The sequence below is a fragment of the Bolinopsis microptera genome, chromosome 3 (genome assembly GCF_026151205.1).
Source record: "Bolinopsis microptera isolate Bmic1 chromosome 3, MBARI_Bmic_1.0, whole genome shotgun sequence".
In the NCBI taxonomy this organism is placed as follows: Eukaryota; Metazoa; Ctenophora; class Tentaculata; order Lobata; family Bolinopsidae; genus Bolinopsis; species Bolinopsis microptera.
The window spans coordinates 2,692,923-2,720,116 of NC_087074.1; the positions used below are offsets into that span (position 1 = coordinate 2,692,923).

General features: G+C 41.3%; 1 protein-coding gene across 1 annotated transcript; it reads left to right on the forward strand.

The window, feature by feature from the left end:
• The first annotated feature begins 1,386 nt into the window (after positions 1-1,386).
• Positions 1,387-25,209, forward strand: LOC134812499 (ubiquitin carboxyl-terminal hydrolase CYLD-like). Its single transcript, XM_063819966.1, has 11 exons — positions 1,387-1,659; positions 1,782-1,937; positions 2,200-2,272; positions 2,405-2,506; positions 2,705-2,836; positions 4,681-4,775; positions 4,917-6,211; positions 6,983-7,142; positions 16,127-16,279; positions 16,398-16,509; positions 25,166-25,209. The coding sequence occupies exons 1-11, from the start codon at positions 1,465-1,467 to the stop codon at positions 25,207-25,209; spliced, it is 2,517 nt and encodes an 838-aa protein (XP_063676036.1). The 5' UTR covers positions 1,387-1,464.
• The last annotated feature ends 1,985 nt before the right edge of the window (positions 25,210-27,194 follow it).

The following is a 27,194-nucleotide window of genomic DNA, read 5'->3' on the forward strand; positions in this document are numbered from 1 at the left end:
TGCTGACTCCACCACCTATGTATTTAACCTAATATTTAGTGTATTACAGGTAGACATTGACTTAGGTAGGTATTTTTCTCTTAAGGTAGATATTAAGAATTTGGTAAATTTCTTAATTGTATGACTATTTCCATTATTGAGACGTTTTAAATATTTGATTTGAGAGGTTTTTTTTATAGGACTGGTTCACAGTGTGAACAGATTCCAGATTTATATATTTTTTAAGTGATATTTAATAAAATGATTAAAAGAACCAATTTTAAAGTTGCCATAGTAAAGCCTTTAGGTCCAAAAATATACCCATTATGCTCACGTAAAAACAACTCTAAATCAGTAGGCTGTCACTCTATTAATGCACCACACCGCTTCCTCCACTGCACTAAAAGTTATACAATAAATTCTACAATCCTAATTTTGTATCGTGATGGAGACCGGTGTCCATACAAAAATTTTACTAGGTTGCCGTTTGGTGTGAGCAATAGCGAACAGCACGAACACTCCTTTGCCCCGTCAACCTATATCTAATCTATTTAAAGAGTGACAACCATACTACACATTGAATTAGGATTCCTTTAAATATCAAATTGATTTATTGTAAACTTGTTTACTCTGTAATAAATGGCATAAAATTGAATTTTTGTTTAACTGAATTTTTGTTTAACTGATAAGCAGGTTGTAAATGAGTGAAGCATCATTTCGACATAATTTATTTACTAGATCAATACAGTATAGTAAAGTATGGTCTACAGTTTACCCTAAGGAGATTCTAGATTTGTGGCAGGCTGCTCCTCGTTTAACCCTCACTAACGGATTTTCCGTTAAATCAGATTAGTCGACTGGAGGCCGAGGGTTGCTTGTACTCAGTGGCAACACGACCACCCTCGCTATGCAGGGGGCGGTTTTTTTTTCACAAGTACGTTTTGACACTGATTGTAAAAAAGCAGGCCTCAAACCCTTAATTTGCTCAAGAAGTCCTTCCATTATGAGTGGACTTGCTGAGTAGGCTGAGTGTAACGAAACTTAGCAGGGTAATGTTGTAGAGCAAGGAACTGGTTTCGTTTGCAGGCACTACTTCAGTTTATAGTTCAAAATAATAGTTCCATGTGGGTGTTTATTCTTTCAATGAGAAACCACTATTCCTTAATTATTTGATAATAAAGTTTTCTCAAATGTAATAGTAAAGTAAAGCTTAGAAATAGAGCTCTGGAATAATGCGTCCCTTGCAATTATATCTTCAAGTTACTATGAACCAAATCTTTCTTCTGAATGTTCATTTAAACTCACTTTGATGGTTACACATTTATTGAACTATGGTTCTTTTAAATGAAACTGTACATTGTTTTCAATGACTGCATGTGGCAGTGATTAAAATGTTTACATATTTCAGGATGTAGGAAAAAGAAATGATCTAGTACAAGGAACCAAAGCCCTGTTGAAGAGACACTATGGCATGGCAGAGTGACCATGACAGTTAGCCTCCCTGCGCAGCAAGTATGCCTCCTGCGCAAGGCGATTCCCATCCCCACTGGTCATGGGACTGGTCAGCTTATTAAGGGAGAAATAGTCACTGTAATCAGTAGTCATGGCGAAGAATGTACCATATCTCTGCTCATGGATTCTTCTCAAGTCTATACTTGTCACGAAAAAAACTTAAAGACGGTGGGTTGATTGTTTTACTGTTTTTCACACCTTTTTAATTGTAGTTCAAATTTGTTTTTTGTTAATTGCTACAGCAACTCATTAATTCCTTATAGTTTCATTCGGCTTTTTTTAATCTATAGGTTCCCTACGACATAGTTAAATTCTTGCTTCCGGTAATCCCTTGTTCACGCCGCTATGAGGCGTTCTCAAAACTGGACAAGATGCTACTTACACTGCCAATGGGATCTCTTGTGAACATCAGCAGAGGTAGACAGAATACGACTGTAGTGGGAGAGGTCTGTCTTCACTGTTTACATCTAGATTTTAATTTATTAAACTTCTCGTCTTCACTCAATGCCTAAATGAAAGGTTAGGTAAAAGAACATGACATTTAACAACTAGAACTACTTGTTAAGGGTGATTGTTTAACATCGACTAGATTTGCCTTTCGATCATGTAAAATAATTTAACATTGAAACTGCCCATTATACTTACAACTAAATTATAAATATATCTTCCTCTAATTGGAAAAATTGACTAACCCTAATTTCTCTGCAGCTGAAGTACAGAGGTGAGATCAAGGATCGACTAGGAGTGTGGTTTGGCCTGAAACTTGTTGGTCTAGCTGCAGGTAGCTAACTTCATTGTAATATTTCTGTTCCTGATGATTTTCTTCTAATTCTCGTCTTTCACACGCTAGTTGGGTAAAATAACAGCCTTCAATAGAGTGTGTCACGTTTTTATTGATAATATTTCATTTTAGGTTGTGGTGATAGTGATGGTTCTATCAAAGGAGTCTTCTACATGGAGCGCTGTCCTGTTAGCTCTGTTGTGTTTGCTACTATTGATGAGATATCTATCAAAGGTAAGTTCTGCTACATAGTTTTATTTTATATGAGACTGTTAATGAATGAATTAATTAATAACGTTGCACTAAGTTTAAGGGTTTGATTTCCAATGTCTTCACACATAATCAGTTATGTTTAATATTATAACTTACCAACCGTTAATCACTATTTCACCTCACCTTTACTGCAAAAATTGCAATAAACATTTGATACAGGGTCGGATTCCCTTCAAGACTCAACCCTATCTATGTTGAGCAACATGGGGGATATTAAAGACAAAACCCTGACCAAAGTATCTAAAACTCTCCCTGCCAGTGCTCGAGCCAGAAGATCTGAACCGAAATCAAGTAAGATTTTAAGAATACTATCAGAGTTTACAAAACCGTCAAGGTCACATGCATAACGTCAGTCGAGTAGCAACGTGAAGTATAGACTCTATAGTCTATACTATAGAGTTTGTGTTATTTAAAGTTGACTGTTTTTTGTTTACTCCTGCTGCTGCCTGCATTATATGATCGTCTGCTTGAAGGTTCAAGTGATGCACTCAATGTTAAGAATGTACTGTACGAGCTAAGTTTTAAACCGAATTAACGTGCTCGGCTCAGCTTGCACGCCTCAATGTACACCATCTTTATAGACTAGACATCGTACAAGTTTTCAGTCGCATTTTTGTTCGTTTTCGTTTCTGCACTTCTTGGAAATCATCTCACTTTCTTGTGCTGGGAATGTTTTTTGGTGACTTTGATAATGGTTATCGGGATGCTGTGTTGAATTGCTCACTGTACTCTGGTGAGATACCTTTAAATCTCGTCCGAGCCTTTTTTTCTAAAACTTAAGTAAACTAATTAGTAAAATATGTGTCAGCCGTCACGTTGCTGAGTTCGCTTTTTGATCGTTACTAATGGCTGCATTATGACATCTCGACTTATTCTTCTTAAGAAAAGCTTTTACCGCAGAAGCTAAACTTTCTTAACCATCGATCATGAAACGAACTTGTTCGAACGTCCGTCATAAAGCTTTTATCATCATATAACCATCTCTCATGTTATGATATGTTCATTGTACATCATATAACCATCTCTCATGTTATGATATGTTCAAAGCTTTTATCATCATATAACCATCTCTCATGTTATGATATGTTCATTGTACATCATATAACCATCTGTCATGTTATGATATGTTCAAAAGACATTATTTCCCATTTTCCTTCAGGAAGAGGAGCCAAAAGAATTATAATTTCTCACACGGTTCTTATCTTAACATTAACAAACATCTACTGCCACTAAACGAACCAAAACGGCCAACTTTGTTAACAAGGACATAAATTATATCACGACTTGCCTACAAGACAAATTCTTAAATTCATTCGAGTCTATAACAGTCAACAAGAATCTGCTTACTGCACATTGCACAAGCACTTGAGCCGAATGACAAGGACTGAAACGATTCAAATTTCGTACTTTTAGAAATTTAAATAATTTGGTACAGTTGCTGTTATAAATTTATGTCAAGAGATAAGTGTTATTTAAAAATTCGCTTATAGCATTATCATATTTGATACATGTGTGCGTATATTTATATTTGATTGTAATTAAATATTTTAAGGCTTTAGTGCCGAGTAATGCCTCCGGGTAGTGCTCCTCGATCAATCAATCAATCAACAAGCATTTACTGCCACTAAAGTGAAAAGTCAGATGGTCAAATAAAAATGTTTTATCAGCTATCTACACGTCTTGTCACTTGTATTTGTCAGCTATACTACTACTATACTGTAGTGGGTGGGTGGGTGGGTGGGTGGGTGGGTGGGTGGGTGGGTGGTTGGGTGGGCGGGTGGGTGGGTGGGCGGGTGGTTGCGTGGATGCGTTCGTCCGAGTCAATATATCAGCATTGAAGTGTCCTCCATGACACATTTATTAAACACACTGTACTGCTGTGAACATTAGAATTGTATTTACTTTGTGTGTCACATACGTATAAAGACCTGCCTGTCCTGAAGTTTGCATAATAGATATATTTAGAATTTAGAAGCCACGTCTTTGAACAGCACAACATTGGATAGCGGGGAGGTTATTTGGCAAGAGATCATTACATGTCACACTATTATAACATACTTTTATAACATACTTTTATAACATATTTTTATATGCTTATTATTGATCTGTAATTTGTCACTACAATTTCCTCTCAGATCAGGTGACGTGTAACTTCTGTGAGGGAGATCAGGTGATAGTACTAAAGAAGAAGTTACCTGCAGAACCCGGCGTCGTCAGAGCTGTCTTTCAGGTTTCAACAATAATTCAACTATAACTCTCTGGCCATTTCTACCATTATAACTCGATCCCTCCAAAGTTTACTCTCAGAAAAGAGAATGACGCGTCAAATCCATACACCTCCCCAGATGTAACATAATTTTTCTATTTTCAGGACGCAAAAAAACAGTGGATATTAGGAATAGAACTAGACAACCCTGTGGGAGACAGCAACGGAATGTACAAGGGTCGGCAGATGTTCACATGTGAAGCTCGGTTTGGTATATTCTGTGACACAACCGAGGCAATGCCCAAACACTACTACGAATCACCCCGAGTCCAGAGTCCCACCCCGGCTTCTCAACCTAATCACAACAGATCAGCATCTTACGGAGCTCCTCCACAAGTCACAGCAGGAACTGTTTCCAACGACTTCTCCAGCCCACCTCCCAATTACAACGATACCTTTAACTCTCACCCTGTCGTCAGTAACACCCAGTCACGTGAGCAACCCATACCCCGCTCCCCAAAACCTGCCCGCGTCAAGTCACCCAAACATGACTTTGAGTCTGCCTTCAGAATGCGCTCTCCCACTCCCTCGAACAATAAACTACCTGCTGATTTAGTTCACAGTATAAACACACTGTCGTTAGCTGGTGGCAGTAATGTTGTTGAGGACTCAATGTTAGATAACTCTCACAGAGTAGAGTTAGCCTCCACTAAAGCCAGGTCGTACAGCCCCAAGCTGGCTCCCGAGACCCCGGACCCACCTCCAGAGATAGACTACACGTTAGAAGTTGGCAGCATGATACAAGTCAGTAAAAGCAATGTAGTTCACTACGGCGTGTTACGTTGGATTGGGCACCTGCCCGGTAAGAAGTATCTGTGTGCTGGATTGGAGCTGGAGGAGGAGATATCACCACCTGGCAACAATGGAATGTATGAGGGAGTGAGGTATTTCACATGCCCGCCCTTCCGTGCTCTCTTCTGTTATCTTCACGACTGTTCGAAAGACAGGCGATTTGAAGAAATGCCAGTACAGCCGGAAATTAAAACAAATTACTTCGGACCAAAAGAAAGTCCTGTTATTGAGGGAAAGGTAGACCCCCCTAAGTACATATCCCCAATGTACATTGGCCGGAGTAGAGGTATACAGGGAAATAAAAACTCGTGCTATTTAGACGCAACTTTATATGGAATGTTCGCTTTTACCAACACGATGGACTACATCTTGTCAACCCCCGTTGACGGTCACATTAATCAGACGATACAGAAAATACTGAGAGAATCAGTTGTTAATCCCTTGCGTGAGTGTGGGTTTGTGGGGGCGGATCATATGAGGATATTACGGGACTTGATGAGCAAGAGCTCTACTTTAGTTGGGTTGGAGGATGAAGAGAAGGAGCCCGAGGAGTTGCTGAACGTCTTATTCACCGAGATATTCAATATCAAACCTCTTCTGTCATTCAGGTACGAACTCTTACTTTACAAGTTGAACTTTGGTGAGGTTTGTTGTGGTAAATGTTTCATTGTTAGTGTTCTGTGTTGTAGAGAGTCACTACTGCATCTGCTGTATTATATACAAACCAGGAAATTTGTGTAGGTATCTCTCTCGTTAAACAACATGTCCTAACACTGCTTTTGTCATTATGTGCATTAATTATACATAAAATACTATACATTATGTACGTAACAGGCTATAAATTGCACAGTGTTCTCCTACACTAGAGATATTTTTTTCTTGACATCTGGTAATGTAGGTGATTGAACTTTATATCGACAATATATATAATATATATATATATATTATATCAATATATCAATATAACTAACAGTATACACCCTTATATCTGCCACCCCAGAATTGTACAAGTTAGCCCAGCATTATTGTGAAAATAACATTAATTATTCTTCGTACCAACAGCTCGTACAACAGAACATATCGTCAGGCCGTTTCAAAGAAGCCCGACCATTCCACATAAACACGAAAAGCCACAAATATCGAGGAATTTCGGTGGAATTCCCGCAGAATTCCGCGAGAAATGGTCGGGCTTCTTATACACTACCCATGTCACCATGTTAATTACCATTAGTTAATTACGGGCCACCCTGTACAACTCTCCCTCAAAACTACAGAGCTTGCCACTCCCTGCACACTACAAAACATGTTAAACATTGACGTTGTTGATCTGACCCTCAAACGTTACATTTTAATCATACCAGACATTTCTAAAATTACAGGGACGGCGCTAATGAGATCTCGCATGTGAATTTGTGTCAGATACTGTTGGAGAGAGACCCACACAGTTCCACCATGCCGCACACTCAGGATCTACTTACAAGATACTTTGTCAGTCAAAACCTATTCTTTCACACTCAACCTGATCTTTTACTCTTGCAGGTATGTTGTTTAATTGGTCAAGCTCTATTTTATTAATTGATAAATACGCTAACAAATTAAGAAGATTTGAGTTTCAAAAGGATAGCAATTTTTTATTGCAACCATGCAATAGAAATTGCATGGTATAATGTGCCAGCATTTTACATTGTCTGCTCATTGAAAGGTCTGAAAGTTTATTGTATAAATAATGAAAAGAGGGTAATTATGTAGTCTAGGAAGTAGGATCATAATAAATAATCCATTAAATGACAATGAACATCATACGGTATTCAATGCTAATAATTAGTGATTAGGTATAAATGGCTCAAGTTATTGTAATGAACAATACTCGTACCCAAGATAAAATAAACCTGGCCTCTTTAGCCAAGGATTGGGGTCAGGGAATTATAATTGAAGCCAGACGAAGTCTGACCATGTATTAAGACTCGGGGTTTTATTCCAGGTCATCGACGAAATTCATTACTTTTGCGGTCTATATTTCATTTTATAGAGCTTGTTAGCTCTTGACAGTTCATCTCCTTAAGAGTTAAACAGCAAAGTTTTAGTCATTAGTGGCTTCAGGGCTTCACAGACAGATTCAGTACTCTAATTCCACTGGTCAGGGTCCAACTTAGTTCTCGTTAACGTGAACCACCAGTTAAAGTTTAGTGAGTATACTAAAAATATAATACTTAAAGTTTAGTGAGCATACTATAAATATAATACTAAAAGTTTAGTGAGCATACTATTAATATAATACTAAAAGTTTAGTGAACAGTATTAAATTACCTTTTACCTGCAATGATCTAGCCGCGAGGTTACTGAAAATAGCACAATCTATCATTGAGTAAGTAAAGATGACGCCCATATTATAGTATGACCTATTACACCTGTATTATAGTCATGAATCTGGTGACATCCCCGTCTATAACTCTTCCGACGGTACATAGTGCCGGAACAGTGCCGGGATAGTGCCGGAACAGTGCCGGAACAGTGCCGGAATAGTGCCGGAACAATGTCGTACACACGCCCTGTTTCAGATCACTCGCTCAAATATACAGTAAATAGTAATAAATATTAGTAACTCCTGCCACTGTATCATTCTTCGAACCAAGAAGATTTCCTCAATTCTGAGAAATATTCAGCACCAACATTCCGGAACATTCTCGAACTATCTAGACCGTTAAACCAAAACATTTTTGTTGCGTTCTAATTTTCATGTTTTAAATGTACATTTTATACTCAAGGGTATCACTTTCAAATAAACAGTTTCAACAAAATACCGGTACCAAAGTGGTTCACAGAAACTTACTGTATAACATCTGGGTTCTGGAAAATTTAAATGTTCTAGAAGTAACAACTAGAAACTTCGAAAACTTTATCTTAACGGCCAATATCAACGAACATAATCTTTTATCCAAATTGTTGAGTTTTTTTATCTCGATTAAATGAACTTAGTCACGTCTACTGCAACTGGTCAGGTGACAAATATTTTAAAACATGTGATATCAATTCACCGACAACTTCTGACAGCTACCTATAAAATCTGCGAATCACATACACGCGTAAAAACTCACCTCTATGCTAGGCTGTACCACCCAACACGTCTAAATTTATCGACCGATTAATTATTCACAAATACTTAAATGTAAAAAATGAAGGGCCTGGTAGACGATTTGTTTTTATACATTACCTTGTAAATCTACACAATTAAGACTCAATAAATTGTAGCAAACCTATCACTAAGATGGGCACTGATGAACATCATCTTGTGAAACTTATACTTTGCCATTTAACAGTTGTTCTCAAGTTTTTTTTTGTATCTTAAAGCTCACTTTAATACCTTAAATGCTAAAGTTAGGGCACTGTGCATTCTGCATAACAGCCAGCCCCCGTAAACTTTTTAATCTCCAATCTTCGCGACAGTTCACCTTAACAAGTACGTGATAACGAGGCCTGTAATCAGACACTACACACTGTATGGTTTAATCAACCGTACAATTATAACTCTTCTCATTTGTTTATTACTCAGGAGGAGATTTACAATTTCCCATTAGATCACTGTTTTTTACATGGTACAAAGTTGACAGTGGACCTGCTGATGAAATACAATATATAAATTCAGATTTGCTGCGGAAGAAGCCGTACATGATGTGGTGTATTTAACGAACAGTTAGGGCTGCGAGATGTGGTGAAGATATGTGACAATTTGTCTGGCAAGTTGTTATTTACACTGTCCGTCAACTGCAGATCAACGAGATCAGTTCTTTTGGTTTAATTCATTAGCATCTGTTCATTGATAGTGGGGTGGGAAGAATTTTAAGGTTTCGATATAAATAATCATAACATTTCAAAAATCTGGAAATCGTAAACATTTATGGATGAACCGATGAAAGTTTTAAAAAATATGTCTCTTGTATTGGACCCCACCCAACCTCTAACCTTGTGACAAGCGTTTCATTTAGTGACAATATATGTGTCATAAAGTGACAGGTGTGTCGTAGTGTGACAAGGTGGCGGGCATATTAAAACAACCCATTCATCCATGTACAAATCGAGTCAGGACCCACCAGGGGACCAATGTAATTCTATCTGGAGAGTCTAGACACTAAGTGTGGGATATCTCCAAGAGGTCCTCTGTAGAAATGTTTGGCGTGTACGGCCGTGCAAGTGAACGTGTCACGTGTAATTGTCATGGGAACATTGTGGAAAGTTTGGCATGTTGGAATACATCGTGTATTGACATGTGTTTAATTGCTGGAATGTCTGAAAACACCACCTTGTTTACAGAATAGTGTTTTTAGTTGTATGATTACATTTGCAGAACATTGAGTCGCCTCCCCAGTCCTAATTTAGTCAGAACATTTCTCTACATAACTTTCTATGTAAGTTTTACACGGTACATTTCTCTACATAACTTGCTATGTAAGTATTACACGGTACAATTCTCTACATAACTTGCTATGTAAGTATTACACGGTACAGTTCTCTACATAACTTGCTATATAAGTTTTACACGGTACAAATCTCTACATAACTTGCTATGTAAGTATTACATGGTACAATTCTCTACATAACTTGCTATGTAAGTATTACACGGTACAATTCTCTACATAACTTGCTATATAAGTATTACACGGTAAAATTCTCTACATAACTTGCTATGTAAGTATTACACGGTACAATTCTCTACATAACTTGCTATGTAAGTATTACACGGTACAATTCTCTACATAACTTGCTATGTAAGTATTACACGGTACGTTCTCGAGTGTGTGAATCTCTGACGAAGTGGTTTTAAAGTTCTTGTTGTTATGTGACTGTTGCGAGACTAATTATAGTAATTATATTAATAACTAATTGAAGTAAAATCAAAGCAGTTGGAATCAGAAGGCAAAAGAAGGCTTGAAGCTATTATATCAGAAGTGGTATTATTTGTTGTGAGAACAAGATTTTAGAGTGAATTAAATTATTTGCGACATTGTCATATTCGCTCCCCATTGCATCTGGTCCGAGTCTGTTAGCACAGATCACCTGGGAGTGGTAACACCATAAAACCGTTAATTGCCTGTCAGTGCTATATCACTGGGGGGTCGGTTGCTGTGGTGGCGAGAGGATGCATTTGCTGGGTGGTGCTTGGTGATGCTGTCTTGTGGCAGGGTCATCTGTGTGTCACCTACGGTTCACCATATTGTCCAAGTCTTGGTTGCCCTGTGTAATTGAGCATTTGCTTGGTGATCGTGTCTCAAACATGATCACTTACGGTTCAATTTTGATTCCCTAAGGGCTTCAGAAGCTCTGCATGCTTTTATTTTACGTATCGAACCTAACCACCAGCATGCTGGTGTCCGGACGGAGGGCTTACATTTTGATGTCGGTGCTGCCTCTGGATCGGGTGCGAAGGTCCGGCAAACCATCCACCTTAAATCAAACCGCTACAGAAACGTCTACAGTGTCATTCAATAGTATTATACGTGGAGGCGCAGGTGGAGTGATGACGGCGACTAGGCAAAGCCGAAAGGACCCTAGTAGCTTGATGTCTGTTTGCAACTCCCGTAAGAGCCGACGTAAACACTGTAAATACAGAATTCCTTCATCAGATTTATCATTTGTAAACAGACAGTCAAGTATGTCTAATCCTGTAAATATTGTAAAGAATCCTCTCTGTGTCAGTACATGGAATGTTACTTCTCTTGTCAGCAATTCCAGCAAGATGTATCAATTGGGAAAAGGGTTTGATGATTATGGACTAGAGCTCCTTGGGGTAACTGAAACACATATGGCTGGATCGGGAACTCAGACTTTGGGAAATGGGGCTGTTTTGGTGTATTCTGGCAGGAATGATGGGGTACGGAGAGAAGGAGTCGGTGTTGTACTGTCCAAAAAGATGAAGAATACTCTCATATCATACACCCCTGTATCAGGACGGGTTATGACTGCCCGTTTACATAGCAAACACATCAACATTAGTGTTACAGTGGTATATGCTCCAACTGAGGATGCAGAGATCAGTTTAAAAGACTCATTCTACAAGGAATTGAATGATGTTCAATCGGGACTACCTGCTCATGATATAAAAATAGTTTTAGGAGATTTTAATGCTCGTGTTGGAAGGGACACTGATGCTCACCCTGGTGTTATAGGAAAACACTCATATCACACAGAATCCAATGATAACGGAAAACGGATGCTAGATTTCTGTACTATGCACCAGCTGACGATCGGAGGCACACTTTTTGAACACAAGGATATCCACAAGACAACATGGAGATCCCCAAATGGTAACACCGTCACTCAAATTGACCATATTTGTATTTCAACGAGATGGAGCCATTCATTGCTTGATGTCAGGAGCATGAGAGGAGCAGATATAAATACTACTCACTACCTGGTAAGAGGATATGTATCTATTAAGCTTAAGTGTCCACAGAAAAGAAAGAAGCGTGTAAGACAGCCTGCTTTAGAGAACTTGCGTGATAGATCTAAGAGCCAGGAATATAGTAACAAAATAGCTGAAAAATACTATACCAACGATCAGGAGCTTGGAAACTCTCCTTTAGAAGAACAATGGAAGAAATTGAGAGACATTATAACTGATATCTCGTTTGAAGTTCTGGGTGAAAGGGGCCGGAAAAAGAGAACAGAACATCTCTCAAAGGATACTAAGAATCTCCTAAAAGAACGAGGTGAGATTAAAAAGAAACCTAGTACTGCTGAGAATCGTGCTAAGTACTCGCAGATTAACGGTCTTGTTAGGCAGAACTGTAAAAGAGATGATAATGCCTGGGCTGTTAGAGTAGCTGAGGAATTGGAAGAGGCTGCCAAGCAGGGTCAACAAAGAGATGTTTGGCAGAAAATAAAATCCCTTACAAACAAGAGAGTAAACAGATCTGCGGCAGTGCGGGATAAGAATGGGACACTTATATCAGATCCCGAAGCTCAGTCACATCGCTGGGCCGAATATTTTGAAGAACTCTTGACGCCAGCAGCAGATGCGGTGGATTTCTCTCTATTGGATGAGGACGAAAAGGTACTTTCTTTTGAATATCTTAGTAATGATGATGAGCCACCGTCCTTGTTTGAAATTGAGGAAGCTATCAAGAAGTTGAAGAACTACAAAAGTGCTGGAATTGATGAAATTTCAAATGAGCAGTTAAAGTACGGTTCTCCTGGACTTCTGCCTTGGTTAAAAGATTTGTTTGAAACTGTATGGAAAAGTGAGGATATTCCTAGTGATTGGAGGAAAGGAATCATCACCATCATCCCAAAGAAAGGGGACCTCACATATTGCAACAACAACAGAGGGATAACTCTACGCTCCACCGTATCGAAGTTATTTCAAATCGTGTTGTTAAAAAGACTAAGTAATGGGCTTGAAAAGTTACTTAGAGAAAATCAGTGTGGTTTCAGGAGAAACCGTTCTTGTATAGATCAGCTATACTCCCTTCATTGTATAATACACAATTGTATAGAATTCAACGTCCCTTTGTATATAAACTTTATTGATTTTAAAGCTGCTTTTGATTCAATCAATCGTGACTTTATTTGGAAAGCTTTTGAACATTATGGTCTTCCAACAAAATACATCAATGTTTTCAAAGCGTTCTTTAGAGCAACTGAAAGTGCAGTTCGTGTCAATGGGGAATTGACAAGATGGTTTGATGTCGATTCGGGGACTGGACAAGGTGATGTGCAAGGGCCTCCCATTTTCAACCTTGTACTTAACTGGGGATTAGAACTTGCCGAGAAGTTTAAAAATATATCGCGTGGTTTTACTCTTCAGTACAGACAAAGTTCCAGACAACCGGAAAAATGTGTCATTGATTTGGACTATGCTGATGACATAGCAGGCATGGATGACACTGTCGAGGGACTGCAAGAAACAACGGACAATATTGCGAAATACTGTGGGCTTGGGGGTTTAAAGATGAACGCAAAGAAAACAGAGATCATGGTAATTGGGAAAGATACGTCGCAGCACCCACTCCCAGAGAATAGGACCATAGATATTACTGTCGATGGAAACTCTGCAAAGCAGGTCACTCAATTCACTTATTTGGGTGCCAAAATTACATCGGATGGCAAGATCGATAAAGAAATAAGTGTCAGGATTGGAAAAGCAACCGGAGCTTTTAACCAACTCAATAACATTTGGAAGAATAAGAACATAAGCATTAACAACAAAGTGCGAATCTACATCGCAGCTGTTCTTACCATTCTGACCTATGGAAGTGAGATATGGAACACGACTCAAGTGCAGACAAGAAGATTAGAGTCTTTCCATCAGTACTGCTTACGCAGAATCCTGAGAGTGAGGTGGTTCCATCGAGTAAGAAATGAAGATGTTTTAAGAAGGGCTTCAATAACTGCTCTTACTGACATAATAGCAACAAAACGGCTACGTTGGTTTGGACATGTCAGTAGAATGCCTGAAGATCGGTTACCTAACTATCTACTTGAATGGAAACCCAAGCATGGGAAACGATCAAGAGGCAGGCCTAGGAAGAGCTTAAATGATGTATTTATTGAAGATGCTGAGCAGAGATTGGATCGTAATGGACTCACGATTGATTGTATGAGAAGATTGGCTGCAGATCGAAAAGGATGGAGAAATATTACCCGCCGAAGTTGTATAATACAAAGTAATGACGCAGATGACGCAGACTAATCCTTTTGGATGGAGATCTCGCCATGTAACATGTAACATATTCATTTTCATGCTAGTTTTTTTCGCTCACCCTTTAGAGCCGCTCTGACATGGTTAGTAGCTAGATATTGTGCCTGCTGCTATTCATATGGGCGGGAAATAAGCACATTATTTCATGATTAGTAACTAATACCGTACATTAAATATCCACGAATTAAAACATCACATTTAATCCTTTTATGCACTATGCAGTATGAGAATGTTAGTTTGTTTTTTAAATGTCACGTTTCATGTAGCTAGGTGATGTCAAGCTCCAACCCTTGGATTTAATAAGTACTGACTACTACTGGTCTGACACTTGTCGCTCCTCGCAATCTATGTTTTGTCCATATTTGGAGATTATTATCCTTCTAACTACTGCACTGCTCTTGATCAAATGAAAATCTGAATATATTATGTTGAAATTGTCCTTATTCAATATCAGCAAATCAGCTTTTAGCTCATCAGCGTAGGGGTATGTGTCACAAAGGAAAGAGTGATTACAAAACTTCGAGGTCACATTAATTCATTTCGTCCCTTAGTGATCCATCACTTCTATTCACCATGATGGGTAATAGAACCTAACTGTGCAGTGTGCATGCGATCTTGTGTTAATCGTACATTTGTTCAATACACCCTCTGTCCGACACAAACCGTTATCGGTGATGTCCATTGTCCACAAGAGTAAACAGCATTTACAATCCTTGATTTACATGTTCTTGTTGCTAGGTATTGTGCAGGATGTACACTTATGGCTCAGGTTCACAAGGTAAAAATAGAAACTTGCACTTGAACTCTTAGTATAGACCATGTCATTATTCTATATCATTTGCAAAAGACTAGCAGTAAGAGTTATGAGGCTGGGTAAGCGAACTGAATTCCTAACAATCACTACTTATACTGGTAAGGGTTCTCTCTGTGAAAAGGGGAGCCTTTTTACACATTTAACTACACATTAATAAGATCAACGGATTATCTTGAGGACCTGAGCCTGGGGTCTGGAAACTTCTTTAATTTCTGATTTAAGAAAATAATAAGATATATTTAAGATATATTCTCCCGAAAATATTATTCATAATCAGTGAAAAAAGCATCATGCTCATCACATGAATTTTGGAGTAGAAACCCCAAGAGAAACTATAATTTGTATACTAAAAATGCGAAAAGTTGATGTTAAACTAGAAAATAGAACGAGGCGCTGGTTCGTTTAATAAAACGGTATATAATAACATAGATACTGATTCCATGCATCTCTTCTTTGTGCAAATGTAAGAGGCCAAAATACTAGGAGTTCATCCGTTAACTGACAACTTCTTTATATATTAGCAAGAATGTTTCTATTTTTAGTGACTTTGTTTGCTGATTATTTCCTATCATATATAAATTATAGCTATCTTAACCAATAACCATTCTAACAATGATCACGTGAATAATAAACCTTCTTAAATCTATTACAGTACTGCAGTACATAATATGGGGCGGATGCCGTGAAATACAATTTATTGAACTGAAGAAGTACAGAGCTATTATATCCTATAGTTGACGGCTGGGCACTATAGCTGTATAGGTAGTGTTCTGTCACATCTCCCAGTCGCAAGCCTGGGACCACTACTAGCATAGTCACAACATCTATAAAGCTGCCATATAGCCTGACTGACAATTTTCTCGACTGACTGACAATGTTTCTTCTTTTCCCCATTTAGAATACAAAGATTAGTACATTTTAGCTTATGATTAATATTATATTTTTACCTATAGTTTACCTAGATTACACAATTTCAAAACTCTAAACTCCAACCTTATATTATATATATATCAGGTGCCAAGATCAGGAAAAGACTTCAAATTATACGACACAGTGTTGCCCAGTGCAGAGCTTCAGTTGGGAGGTCTTTGTGGTGGTGTCTGGGGCTCCTGTTATATCTGCAACAAGAAACCCTTCATGAAGTGCCCTCAATGCTACATCAACCAGGTTCGCTATCTTATTAATTAGTAATTAATTTATTAGTAAATTGGCACTCAATCTAGAATCCCAGTTATGAATTGACAGTTGAAGCAGCAAACCTTATTCTATATAGTCTTTATAACAGGAGTTTAAACACAAGTACAGCGCAGTGCCGTATTGTGAGCCGTGTTGCACTTTAGTGCATTCTCATCCGGACAGGCAGAGTCACGTACCGGAGAGTGCAACTAACCCCACACGTATGTTTAATAACGATCAATATTTTGTTTGTTATTGATTAATGGGGGGGGGGGGGGGGGGGGGGGGGTTGACATGTCTCCAATGTCTCCCGCACCTTATCTTTTCGAAAAAGACAAAGACATTGGAGACATTGGAGACATTGGAGACACAGCTTTTGGAGACATTGGAGACATTGGGGACATTGGGGACACTGGGGACACTGGGGACATTAGAGACACAGCTTTTGGAGACATTGGAGACATTTGGGACATTGGGGACATTGGAGACATTAGGGACATAAAATGGATATTAGGGGCATTGGAGACATTGGAGACACAGCTTTTGGAGCCTCCTCCTCCTCCTCCTCCTCCTCCTCCTCCTCCTCCTCCTCCTCCTCCTCCTCCTCCTCCTCCTCCTCCTCCTCCTCCTCCTTCTCCTCCTCCTCCTCAGTCCTCCTCAGTCGTTCTCCTCCTCGTCCTGAGTCCTCCTCCTGGGTCCTCCTCCTGGGTCCTCCTCCTCCTGGGTCCTCCTCCTCCTCTTCATCCTCCTCCTCTTCCTCCTCAATCATCAGTCCTCCTGATCCTCCTCAGTCCTCCTCCTAATCCTTCTCGTCAGTCCTCCTCCTCCTCCTCAGTCCTCCCCAAGTCCCCCTCCTCCTCAGTCCTCCCCCAGTCCCCCTCCTCCTCCTATTCAGTCCTCCTCCTCCTCAGTTCTCCTCAGCTCAGTCCTCCTCCTTCTCAGTCATCCTCCTGAGTCCTCTTCCTGAGTCCTCCTCCTGAGTCCTCCCCTCTTCCTGAGTCCTCCTCCTCCTAGGTCCTTCTCCTCCTCCTCCTCCTCCTCCTCCTCAGTCCTTTTCCTCCTCCTCCTCATCCTCCTTCTTAGTCATCCTCCTCAGTCATCCTCTCTCTTTCCCTTCACATCCTCCTAGCATCCTCCCGCCATCCCTCCCAGCCCCCTCCTCACCATCCTCTCACCCATCCCCCCAAACCACCTCCTCAGTACTCCCAGTCCCCCTCCTCAGTCCTCACCCTTCCCTTGCCCCCCTCCTCCTCCTTTTCCTCCCCCTCCTCCTCAGAGTCCTCCTCCGAGCCCTCCCCTGAGCCCTTTCCTCCGAGTCCTCCCGCCTGAGTCCCCCCCCCCGGGTCCCCCCCCTCCAGTCCCCCTCCCCCTCCTCACCCTCAGTCCTTCCCTCCCCCCCTAAAACCATCCTCCTCACCCCCTCCCCCCTCATCCTTCATCATCCCCTCTCTTCCCCCTCCTAGGGCCCCCTTCCCCCTCTTCCCCTCAGCCTAGCCCCTCCTCTCTTCTCGCAGCCCCCTCCCTAGCCTCCCCAGCCCCCCCCTCCCCATTCGCCCTCCTCCCCCCTCCCCCCCAGTTCTCCCGTCCTCCTCCTTCTTTTCCCCCCAATTCCCTCCGGTTTCCCCCCCGGGGTCTCCTCCCCCTATTCCTCCTTTTCCCTTTCCCCCCTCAGCCTTCTCCCCTCCCCCCCCCCCCCTGTACTTCCCTCGAAACTCCCAGCCCCTCCTCAGCCCCCCATCCCCCGGTTTCCCCTCCTCCCCCCTCCGAGTCCCCCGGGTCCCCCTCCTGGTTTTTTTTCCCCCTTTGCCCTTTCCCCTCGTCCTCTTCCCCCCCCCTCCCCCTCCCCCAGTCATCTCCTAGCCACCCCCTCGTCTCCCAGCCCCCCCCCTATCCCCCGGGTTTCCCCTTTCACCTTAGCCCCAGCCCCTCCCGGTTCCTCCCACCTTCGCAGCCGATCCCAGCCCCCCCGTCCCCCCCCCCCCTACTTCCCCCCCTCGGGGTTTCCCAGCCTTTTATTTCAGCCCCGAGCCCCCCTTTTTCCCCGAGCCCCCCGGGGTCCTCGCCCTTGGGCCCCCCTTCCCTTCCCTCACCTTTTCCCTCCCCCCCCAGCCTTCGACCCCCTAGCCCCTCCTAAAACTCCCCCAGCCCTTTTTTCCTCGTCCCCCAGCCTTTTCCCTGATCCCCCCCCCGATTCCCCCCCCCGATCCCCCCCCCCTTGTCCCCCCCGGGGGGCCCCTCCGGGCAACCCCCGGGTCCCCAGACTCCAGCCCCTCCCCCTCAGCCCCCCTTCTCAGTCCCCCTCAGCCCCCTTTCGAGTCTCCCTGAGCCTCACCCCTCCTTCCCCTCCTGAGCCCATCCGGGTTCCCCCCAGCCCTCCTCCTTCCCAATAACATTACGTCTCCAGGGGTCTCCAATGTCCCAAGTCCCCAAAAGCTTTGTCTCCAATGTCTCCAATGTCCCCAAAACGCGTGTCCCCAAATTCTCCAAGTTTTCCAGGACATGTCTCTGCACCTATTTTTTCAAAAAAGACAAAAAAAGACATTCCCCCCCCCCCCCCTTTATTGATTGATCGAGTTCTTGTGTTTTTTTTCCAATAGGGAATTTAAACATAACTCTCCAAGTTTGGGAAATTAGACAGTAAAAATGCTTTTTTTTAATATTTGTAACATCAAATTCCTATTTCACCACCCAAAATATTACATTTTTTAAATTTAACATAGCTCTGTGCAGGGGTATAGAATGGGTTTCTGCTGTGTTGTGTAACACACCGGGCCCATTCGTAACCTTTTTAATTTCCGCACCTCCTCCTCTGGTAAAAACCCCCTTTCATTTAAAATAAAATTTTAAATATACATTTTATATTAATTTACTTACTTGCATTTTTGAAATTTTTTTGGAATATGGAACAAAAACTAAAATGGGAGTCCCCTAGTTTTCTCGATTCTAAACTTGTGTATTTGGCGGGAAAAACATACATCAGCGGAGCTTGAATTACAACACTATATATGGAACTATTTAATGCCAAAATTGACTAAATAAAAGAAATTTTCATTCCGAAGAGATGCGGGGATAAGTCCCAACCCCCATCTCCCCACAGCCCTACTGCTGGGTTTCTTCGCAGATGGCGACCGAGGGGGCGGATGGGGGGTACAACTTCCCCCCAAACGGAATGCCCCCAGCTCGGGGGATGGCTACAAAACCCTCCCAAACTACTCACAAAAAAGGATAGGCCCCTGCTTTTTTAAAGAGATTAATATCTGATGCCCCTTTGTTTTTCTTTTGGGAGAAAGAAAATGAAAACTTAGGTTTTGTAGAAATTAGACATGCAATGAAATCAGATTTTTACTTTCAGAGATCGGATTTGGCCCTGGGGTTGGATAGCGGCAAATAGTTAAGTGCATTTTGTTGTTCATTGGTTACTTTAAGTTTTTTTAGTTAATGTTCGTTTTTTTCAGTGTTTTGGAGTACATATCAGTTTGTGCTAGAAGGGTCACTCTAAACACGACAATGTGCGGCATTTTATACTTCCCTTTTAGCGAGTGGGCACGGTTTCCTATCAGTTTTGGGTTTGTTTTCGCCCTTTTGCATAAAATTACTTTGAAGCAGTTAAAAACCCCTTCTTTTTCTGTTTTGCTGTAAATCTTTTTAAAAATCGGGTATGTTCACAATTTCCCATTATCCCTCATGTATTTTTACGCCAAATTATTCGAAAAAATTTTCCCAACTTTATACAGCAAAAAAAGTCTCAATTTAAATTTTTTTCCCCGCCCGGGGGGTCTAAATTATTCTTCTAGGCCCACAAAAAACTGTTAAAAATGTTTATTAACATTAACTAGGGTTTTTGACATGATCCCCTATACCCCCCCTGTTTGCGTCATTTAATGAACGGGATCGTGGGGGGGGGGGGGGGGGGGGGGGGGGCCAATGACAATTTGGGAATTGGGAATTCGTCAACGTTTTTCCCCCCGAGTCCCCTGATTTTTAGTCCCCATTAGTCCCCAAAAGTCTCATTAGTCCCCCAAATGTTTTTTAGCCCCCCATTGTCCCCCAAAAGTCTCCATTAGTCCCCATTGATTTACCCTATTTATCTTGGACAAAAACCCCCTCGATCGTATGTTTTTAAACTAACTTGAAAACCTAAATATGTCCAAAAAAATTTCGGGACTTTTGGGGCAATAGGAATTACGTCAAACGATTGACCTTACCCCATGTTTTTTTATCCCCATTAGTCCCCAAAATCCCTTTGGTATTTTGGCCCCCCCCCCCCCCCCCCCCTCTGCTACCAAGATCTGAAACAGGGTTTGTGCCCCATTTTTGGCCCCCAAATTTCCCGTTTTTTGGTATTCTTCCGTCACTTGGGAACACCTGTAAGACTTTTAGTATCGTGAGTTCATGAATCCGAATTTTGGAACCAAATTTTGGAAAACCATGAACAGTTTTGAGAAAAAAAGTGAAAATTTTTGTAGTCGTATTTATGCTTGTACTGACTTGGAATCATCTGATATGGAAAGGGGGACCTTACAACATTTCCCCCATTTAGAATACAAAATACCATCTGGTACCAGCAGCACCAAACTTCCCAGGGACACTTCAGGATCCATACCGATCGATTCCAATCGGTTTTAGCTCAATTCGGGGATTCAGAAAATGTTATTTTGTTTATTTTCATTCATTCCATGAATCAAGAAAATTTCACAAATGAAAAGTTAGTATAATGATTCTATATATCGGGGAAAAATCCCACTCATTCAGGGACATATACACCAACAAAATTACAAAAGTTTTCTAAAACTAAATTTTATTTTCTGGTATCGCATTCTGAAACCGAGATTTGGAAACATTTGGAAACAGTGACGAATTGGACGAATGTGACCCATTTTGGAAAAAATGCCCCCTTTATCCGTAATTTTCCTGGGCTGACTGGAATCGATCTGGCAGAAAGGGGGCATTGTACTATCATTTCCCAACCACTCAAAGGCGAAATATTGCCCTTTTCATGGAATGAAAGAAATGAACAAAAAATGAAAAAATATCCCAAAATCGCTTGAAATTAGCTGAAACCAATTGGGATTGATTTGGGTTTTGATACCCGAAGTGTCCCCCGAGAATTTGGTGGCAGCATTTAAGAAAGGGCTCGGGGCAATGTTTCCATTTTTGGGTTTTAGAGTAGTTTAGATCGGGGAAACTTTGTGACCGATTTGGGGAAAATGCCCCTTTTAGTGTAAATTTGCCTGGGCTGACTTGAAATCGAATGGCATGAGAGGGAAGTGTACATTTTTTCTAACCACCAGAAATGCGAAATATTCCCTGGCATGGTTTGAACGAAAGAACAAAAAATGAACATATCCCAAAAACGCTTGAAATTTTGGGAAAACCCAAATTGGGGTTGATTGGTTATGATACCCAAAAGTGTCCCCAAAGTTTGGGGGGTCTAGCATGTTTTAAAAAGGGCTCGGGGTAAAATTTCCTTTTGGTTTTAGATAGTTGGAGGGGAAACATTGTGACCGATTTGGAAAAATGCCCTTGAGCCGTAAATATGGGGCCCGGCGACTTTGGGAAACGTCTGGGGTGGTAAGGGACATGTGTACAAATTTTCTAACCCCCAGAAGTGGAAATATTGCCTGGTTATGGAATGAATGAAAAAGAACAAAAAATGAACATTTTCCAGAATTGCCTGAATAGCTGAAACCGATTGGGGCGATTGGTAAGAACCCAAAAATGTCCCTGAGAAGTTTTGGGGGGTCTGTGTTAAGAAAGGGTTGGGGTAATGTTTCCATTTTTGGTTTCAGAGTAGTTGGATCGTGAAACATTTGTGACCGATTTGAAACAGCCCTGTAGCCGTAATTCGCCCGGACTGACTGGAATCGACTGGCAGGTGGGGGCAGTGTACATTATTTCTAACCACTCAGAAGGCGAAAATGCCCGGTTCATGGAATGAATGAAATGAAAAAAAATGAACATTATCCCAAATCGCCTGAAAAAGAGCTGAAACCGTTGGGAAGATTGGTAATGAAAACCAAAGTGTCCCGAGAAGTTTGGTGGGGGCTAGCATGTTTAAAAGGGCCTGGGGGGAATGGTTCCCCTTTTTTGGGCTCAAGTAGTTGAGATCTGGAAACATTTTGCCCATTTGGGAAACACCCCTTTAGCGTAATTCTGCCTGGCCTGACTTTGGAAAAACGATTTTGGCATGGGGAGAGGGACATGTTACTAACATTTTCTAACCACCCAGAAGTGCAAATATTTTCCCCCGGTTTTATGGAAGAACGAAATGAACAAAAAATGAACATTATCCTAGAATCGCCTGAAATGAGCTGAAACCGATTGGGATCGATTGGTAATGATACCAGAAGTGTCCCTGAGAAGTTTGGTGGGTCTAGACTGTTAAGAAAGGGCTCTGGGGCATTGTTTTTATTTTGGTGTCAGAGTAGTTGAACTCGTGGAAACATTTGTGTCGATTTGGAAACATTAGGGGATATGGGTGGAAGATTTTGTTCCCTTCATTGTGCTGTTTCGGGAAGCATTCTGTTTACACTCTCATCATTCTGTAGAATGAAATATCGTTCATTTAAAATTGGGTAATTATAGGCCTGTCAATGATTGCAGCCCAATTTAAGAGCTGATCAATTGCAGCTCCTAGTGCCATATAAGAGACTAACTGAGGTCACGTGACAGTCGGTCCTATCACGTGACCTTGATTCGTTAATCCTCGAACACGTTATCACATTCGTAACGATGTCGTATGCTGACTAGGATATTTTGTGACGTCACCAGATGCAGAGCTCAAGTTACTTGATCAGGCCTTATACAGTGTTTCGTGTGTAATTGGACTCAATTAGCTGAACGCTCCATTATACAGCAGCATCTGGTACCACCTCTGAAAACCAGCAGACAGCTGGCTCAGAGAATCGAAAATAGAAGGCTTTTTTATGGATGAAAATCAAGGGAAAACCTTGTAACCCTACATTTTCGATGACGCTGAACAAGATTAAACTGATAATAATTATCATACTCTCGTGGTGAATTACTTAAAAGTACTTGAATGTTGGCATGTTTCCAAATCGGTCACAAATGTTTCCACGATCTCAACTACTCTGAAACCCAAAATGGAAACATTGCCCCAGAGCCCTTTCTTAACATGCTGACCCACCAAACTTCTCAGGGACACTTCTGGTATCATTACCAATCGATCCCATCGGTTTCAGCTCATTTAGGCGATTCTAGGATAATGTTCATTTTTTGTTCATTTCGTTCATTCCATGAACCAGGGCAATATTTCGCACTTCTGAGTGGTTAGAAATGATAGTACACATGTCCCTCTACCATGCCAGATCGATTCCAAGTCAGTCCAGGCAGATTACGGCTACAAGGGCTGTCTCTCCCCAAATTCGGTCACAAATGTTTCCACGATCTCAACTACTCTGAAACCAAAATGGAAACCATGCCCAGAGCCCTTTCTTAACATGCTATTACCCACCAAACTCTCAGGGACACTTCTGGTATCATTACAATCGATCCCAATCGGTTTCAGCTCATTTCAGGCGATTCTAGGATAATGTTCATTTTTTGTTCATTTCGTTCATTCCATGAACCAGGGCAATATTTCACACTTCTGATTGTTTAGAAATGATAGTACACATGTCCCCTCTACCATGCCAGATCGATTCCAAGTCAGTCCAGGCAGAATCTACGGCTACAAGGGCATGTTTCCAAATCGGTCACAAATGTTTCCCCGATCTCAACTACTCTGAAACCAATATGGAAACATTGCCCCGAGCCCTTTGTAACATGCTAGACCCACCAAACTTCTCAGGGACATTCTGGTATCATTACCAATCGATCCCCAATCGGTTTCAGCTCATTTCAGGCGATTCTAGGATAATGTTTCATTTTTTGTTCATTTCGTTCATTCCATGAACCAGGGCAATATTTCGCACTTCTGAGTGGTTAGAAATGATAGTCACATGGTCCCTCTACCATGCCAGATCGATTCCAAGTCAGTCCAGGCAGAATTACGGCTACAAGGGCATGTTTCCAAATCGGTCACAAATGTTTCCACGATCTCAAACTCTGAAACAAAATGGAAACATTGCCCCAGAGCCCTTTCGTAACATGCTAGACCCACCAAAACTTCTCAGGGACACTTCTGGTATCATTACAATCGATCCCAATCGTTTTCAGCTTCATTTCAGTCGATTCTAGGATAATGTTCATTTTTGTTCATTGTCTTCATTCCATGAACCAGGGCAATATTTCGCACTTCAGAGTGGTTAGAAATGATAGTACCATGTCCCTCTACATGCCAGATCGATTCCAAGTCAGCCCCAGGCAGAATTACGGTTACAAGGGCATGTTTCCAAATCGGTCACAAATGTTTCACGATCTCAATTCTCAACTACTCTGAAACCAAATGGAAACATTGCCCCAGAAGCCCTTTCGTAACATGCTAGACCCCACCAAACTTCTCAGGGACACTTCTGGTATCATTACCAATCGATCCCAATCGGTTTCAGCTCATTTCAGGCGATTCTGAGACAATGTTCATTTTTTGTTCATTTCATTCATTCCATGAATTAGGGAACTATTTCACAGGAGGCTTAAATGTTAGTTCTCATGACACTGTATCATACCAGGGCAAATCTAACTCAGTTTACGGACATATTCAGTTAAAATATGTTTTTAATCCAGTCACAAATGTTTCCACGAACTCGGATTCATCTTCTGGTATCGCTAGTTTTTCCTTTGACCCTTAGCGATGAAAGTTTATCGGTTTTTGCGCGATGGCCCGGAAAACGTAAGTTTATTGGGCGCGCTGTGTGCTGTTAAGAATCAATTTATGGTGTTATTGGTTTACTAGTTGAACCATGTTCAATGTTTCAGATATGGGTACAATAAGCTCGTTGGACGGTTGTCGGCTTCTCTGACAAGATCAAAGTTAGGGAAATGGAAAAGCAGCGACCGCATCATTAGCAGTGCTTGGAGGACTTCGACGCGCCGCGGGAAACTATCTTAACGGGTGATACCTCGCAACTCGTAAAATATCTGTTCCGTATTATATTGGACCGTCGACGAGTCCCAACTCGGCGCGCGTCCTGGTAGGGTTGTAAACCCTACAAGAACTATCATTCTTGCTTCGCATCGTACTGATCCAAAGATCGTTGCTTAGCTTCGCATCGTACTGATCCAAGATCGTTGCTTAGCTTCGCATCGTACTGATCCCAAGATCGTTGCTTAGCTTCGCAGAGCAACGATCTCGATGGGTTAACATCGTGAATCAATAAAAAGGAAAGATATCATTGTAACAGGATTTAAGTATATGGCTACTTCGTGAACCAAAAGAAATCTTGCTTTATCTTGAAATATCCTAATCATTTCCATTCAGCTCACTAGGAAATATTTGCTGATTGCAATATAGATATCAGGATAGGTGGTCAAATGCATTTTATGAGCTGTGCTGGGGGAGCGGGGACTCCTGAATTCAAGGATGTATACATTAGCAACCTTGTAGTTGAGTGCATGGAGTGATATGCTAAAAAAGTTAGTACAGTTTGCCCATATCACAGCCTCTGGCGGATGATGATTAATCACTCTACACTCGACTGTCACGTTACTTTTTCAACCTGTTCTCTAGCTGGTCCTGAACGACTATTCCAAACCTAACCCCTTACCCCAATCCGTAACAAAAGCATATGCTGAAACTCTAACCCTAACGAGAAATTAGACTAACTTCCTTATGCGGTAATATTACGTGATCGAGACAGTTTTCCGCCAATCACCAATATCTCGTCAGGGGAGCATTTTAACCCTATGTCATGGACGGTGATTCGGAATCAGCGTCCGAAAATACATCGATTGCAGTTGATTTAAACTGTCGGGGGCCCTTTTACAACAATCTCGAAGATCGACTGTAGAGTGATTTAGCACGCTCGGCCTCAGGCAGCCTACGCTTGTTTTACACACGGTGTCCGCCACAAATTTTCATATTTTATGAGGACACTAGATATCAGCTTTTATGTCTTATATGGGCCCTCTTGATAAAATAATCACTCATGAGCTAATTATTCCAACTATATTTGGTTGTCCAGTATCTCCTATACACCGAAAGCTTATGTCATTACCATTAAAGAACGGAGGTATGGTAATGCCACAGTTGGAGTATCTAGCGAAAAGAGAACATGCTGCATCGCTTTTGGTAACCCGGGGATTGGTAAATTCCATGAAAGGAAAATCTCTTGCTACTATGTACTACCGACATGGAATCGACTGATGAGCTTCTTACCTGAGGACCCCAGGCTATTATGTTCATTAACAAATAGAGATTAGGCGGAATGACAGGCTGATCGAGCGCGGCCCAGTAAATGAGCTTCAAGATATGTTAAAACAGCGTGTTTTGGAATATAAACAACAACAAGAGGAGATACTTAAAAAGGTTGGTAAGAAGACTGCAAGGGTTTTGGAGCAGATAAGCGAACCAGTGAGCTCAAATTGGCTTTCATGTCTACTTGACGGATGTTACTCGTCTAAATTTCTTCGAAGTAGCGCGCGCCGCTTTCTTCTCGAAATGTTGGCAAGTGCTACGAAGTAGCGCGCGCCGGGCCAGATCATTAACAATGGTCAAATGTCTACCACTAATAAAACATGGTTTCGTTCTAAATAAATCTGAATTTAGGGATTCTATCAGATTGCGGTACAACTTAAATCTGGATCGTTTACCATCACAATATCTATGCGGAAAAACGTTTGATGTGAAGTACCATTCTCTAAATTGCCATCTTGGTGGCTACATCATTATCAGACACAACGAAATTAGGAATTTTTTAGCAGGCTTGCTGAAGAGTGAAGACTGTTTGCTCGGACGCGGAAGTTGAACCTCAGCTTTAAGAACTAGAAGGAGAGCAGTTCAAGAGCA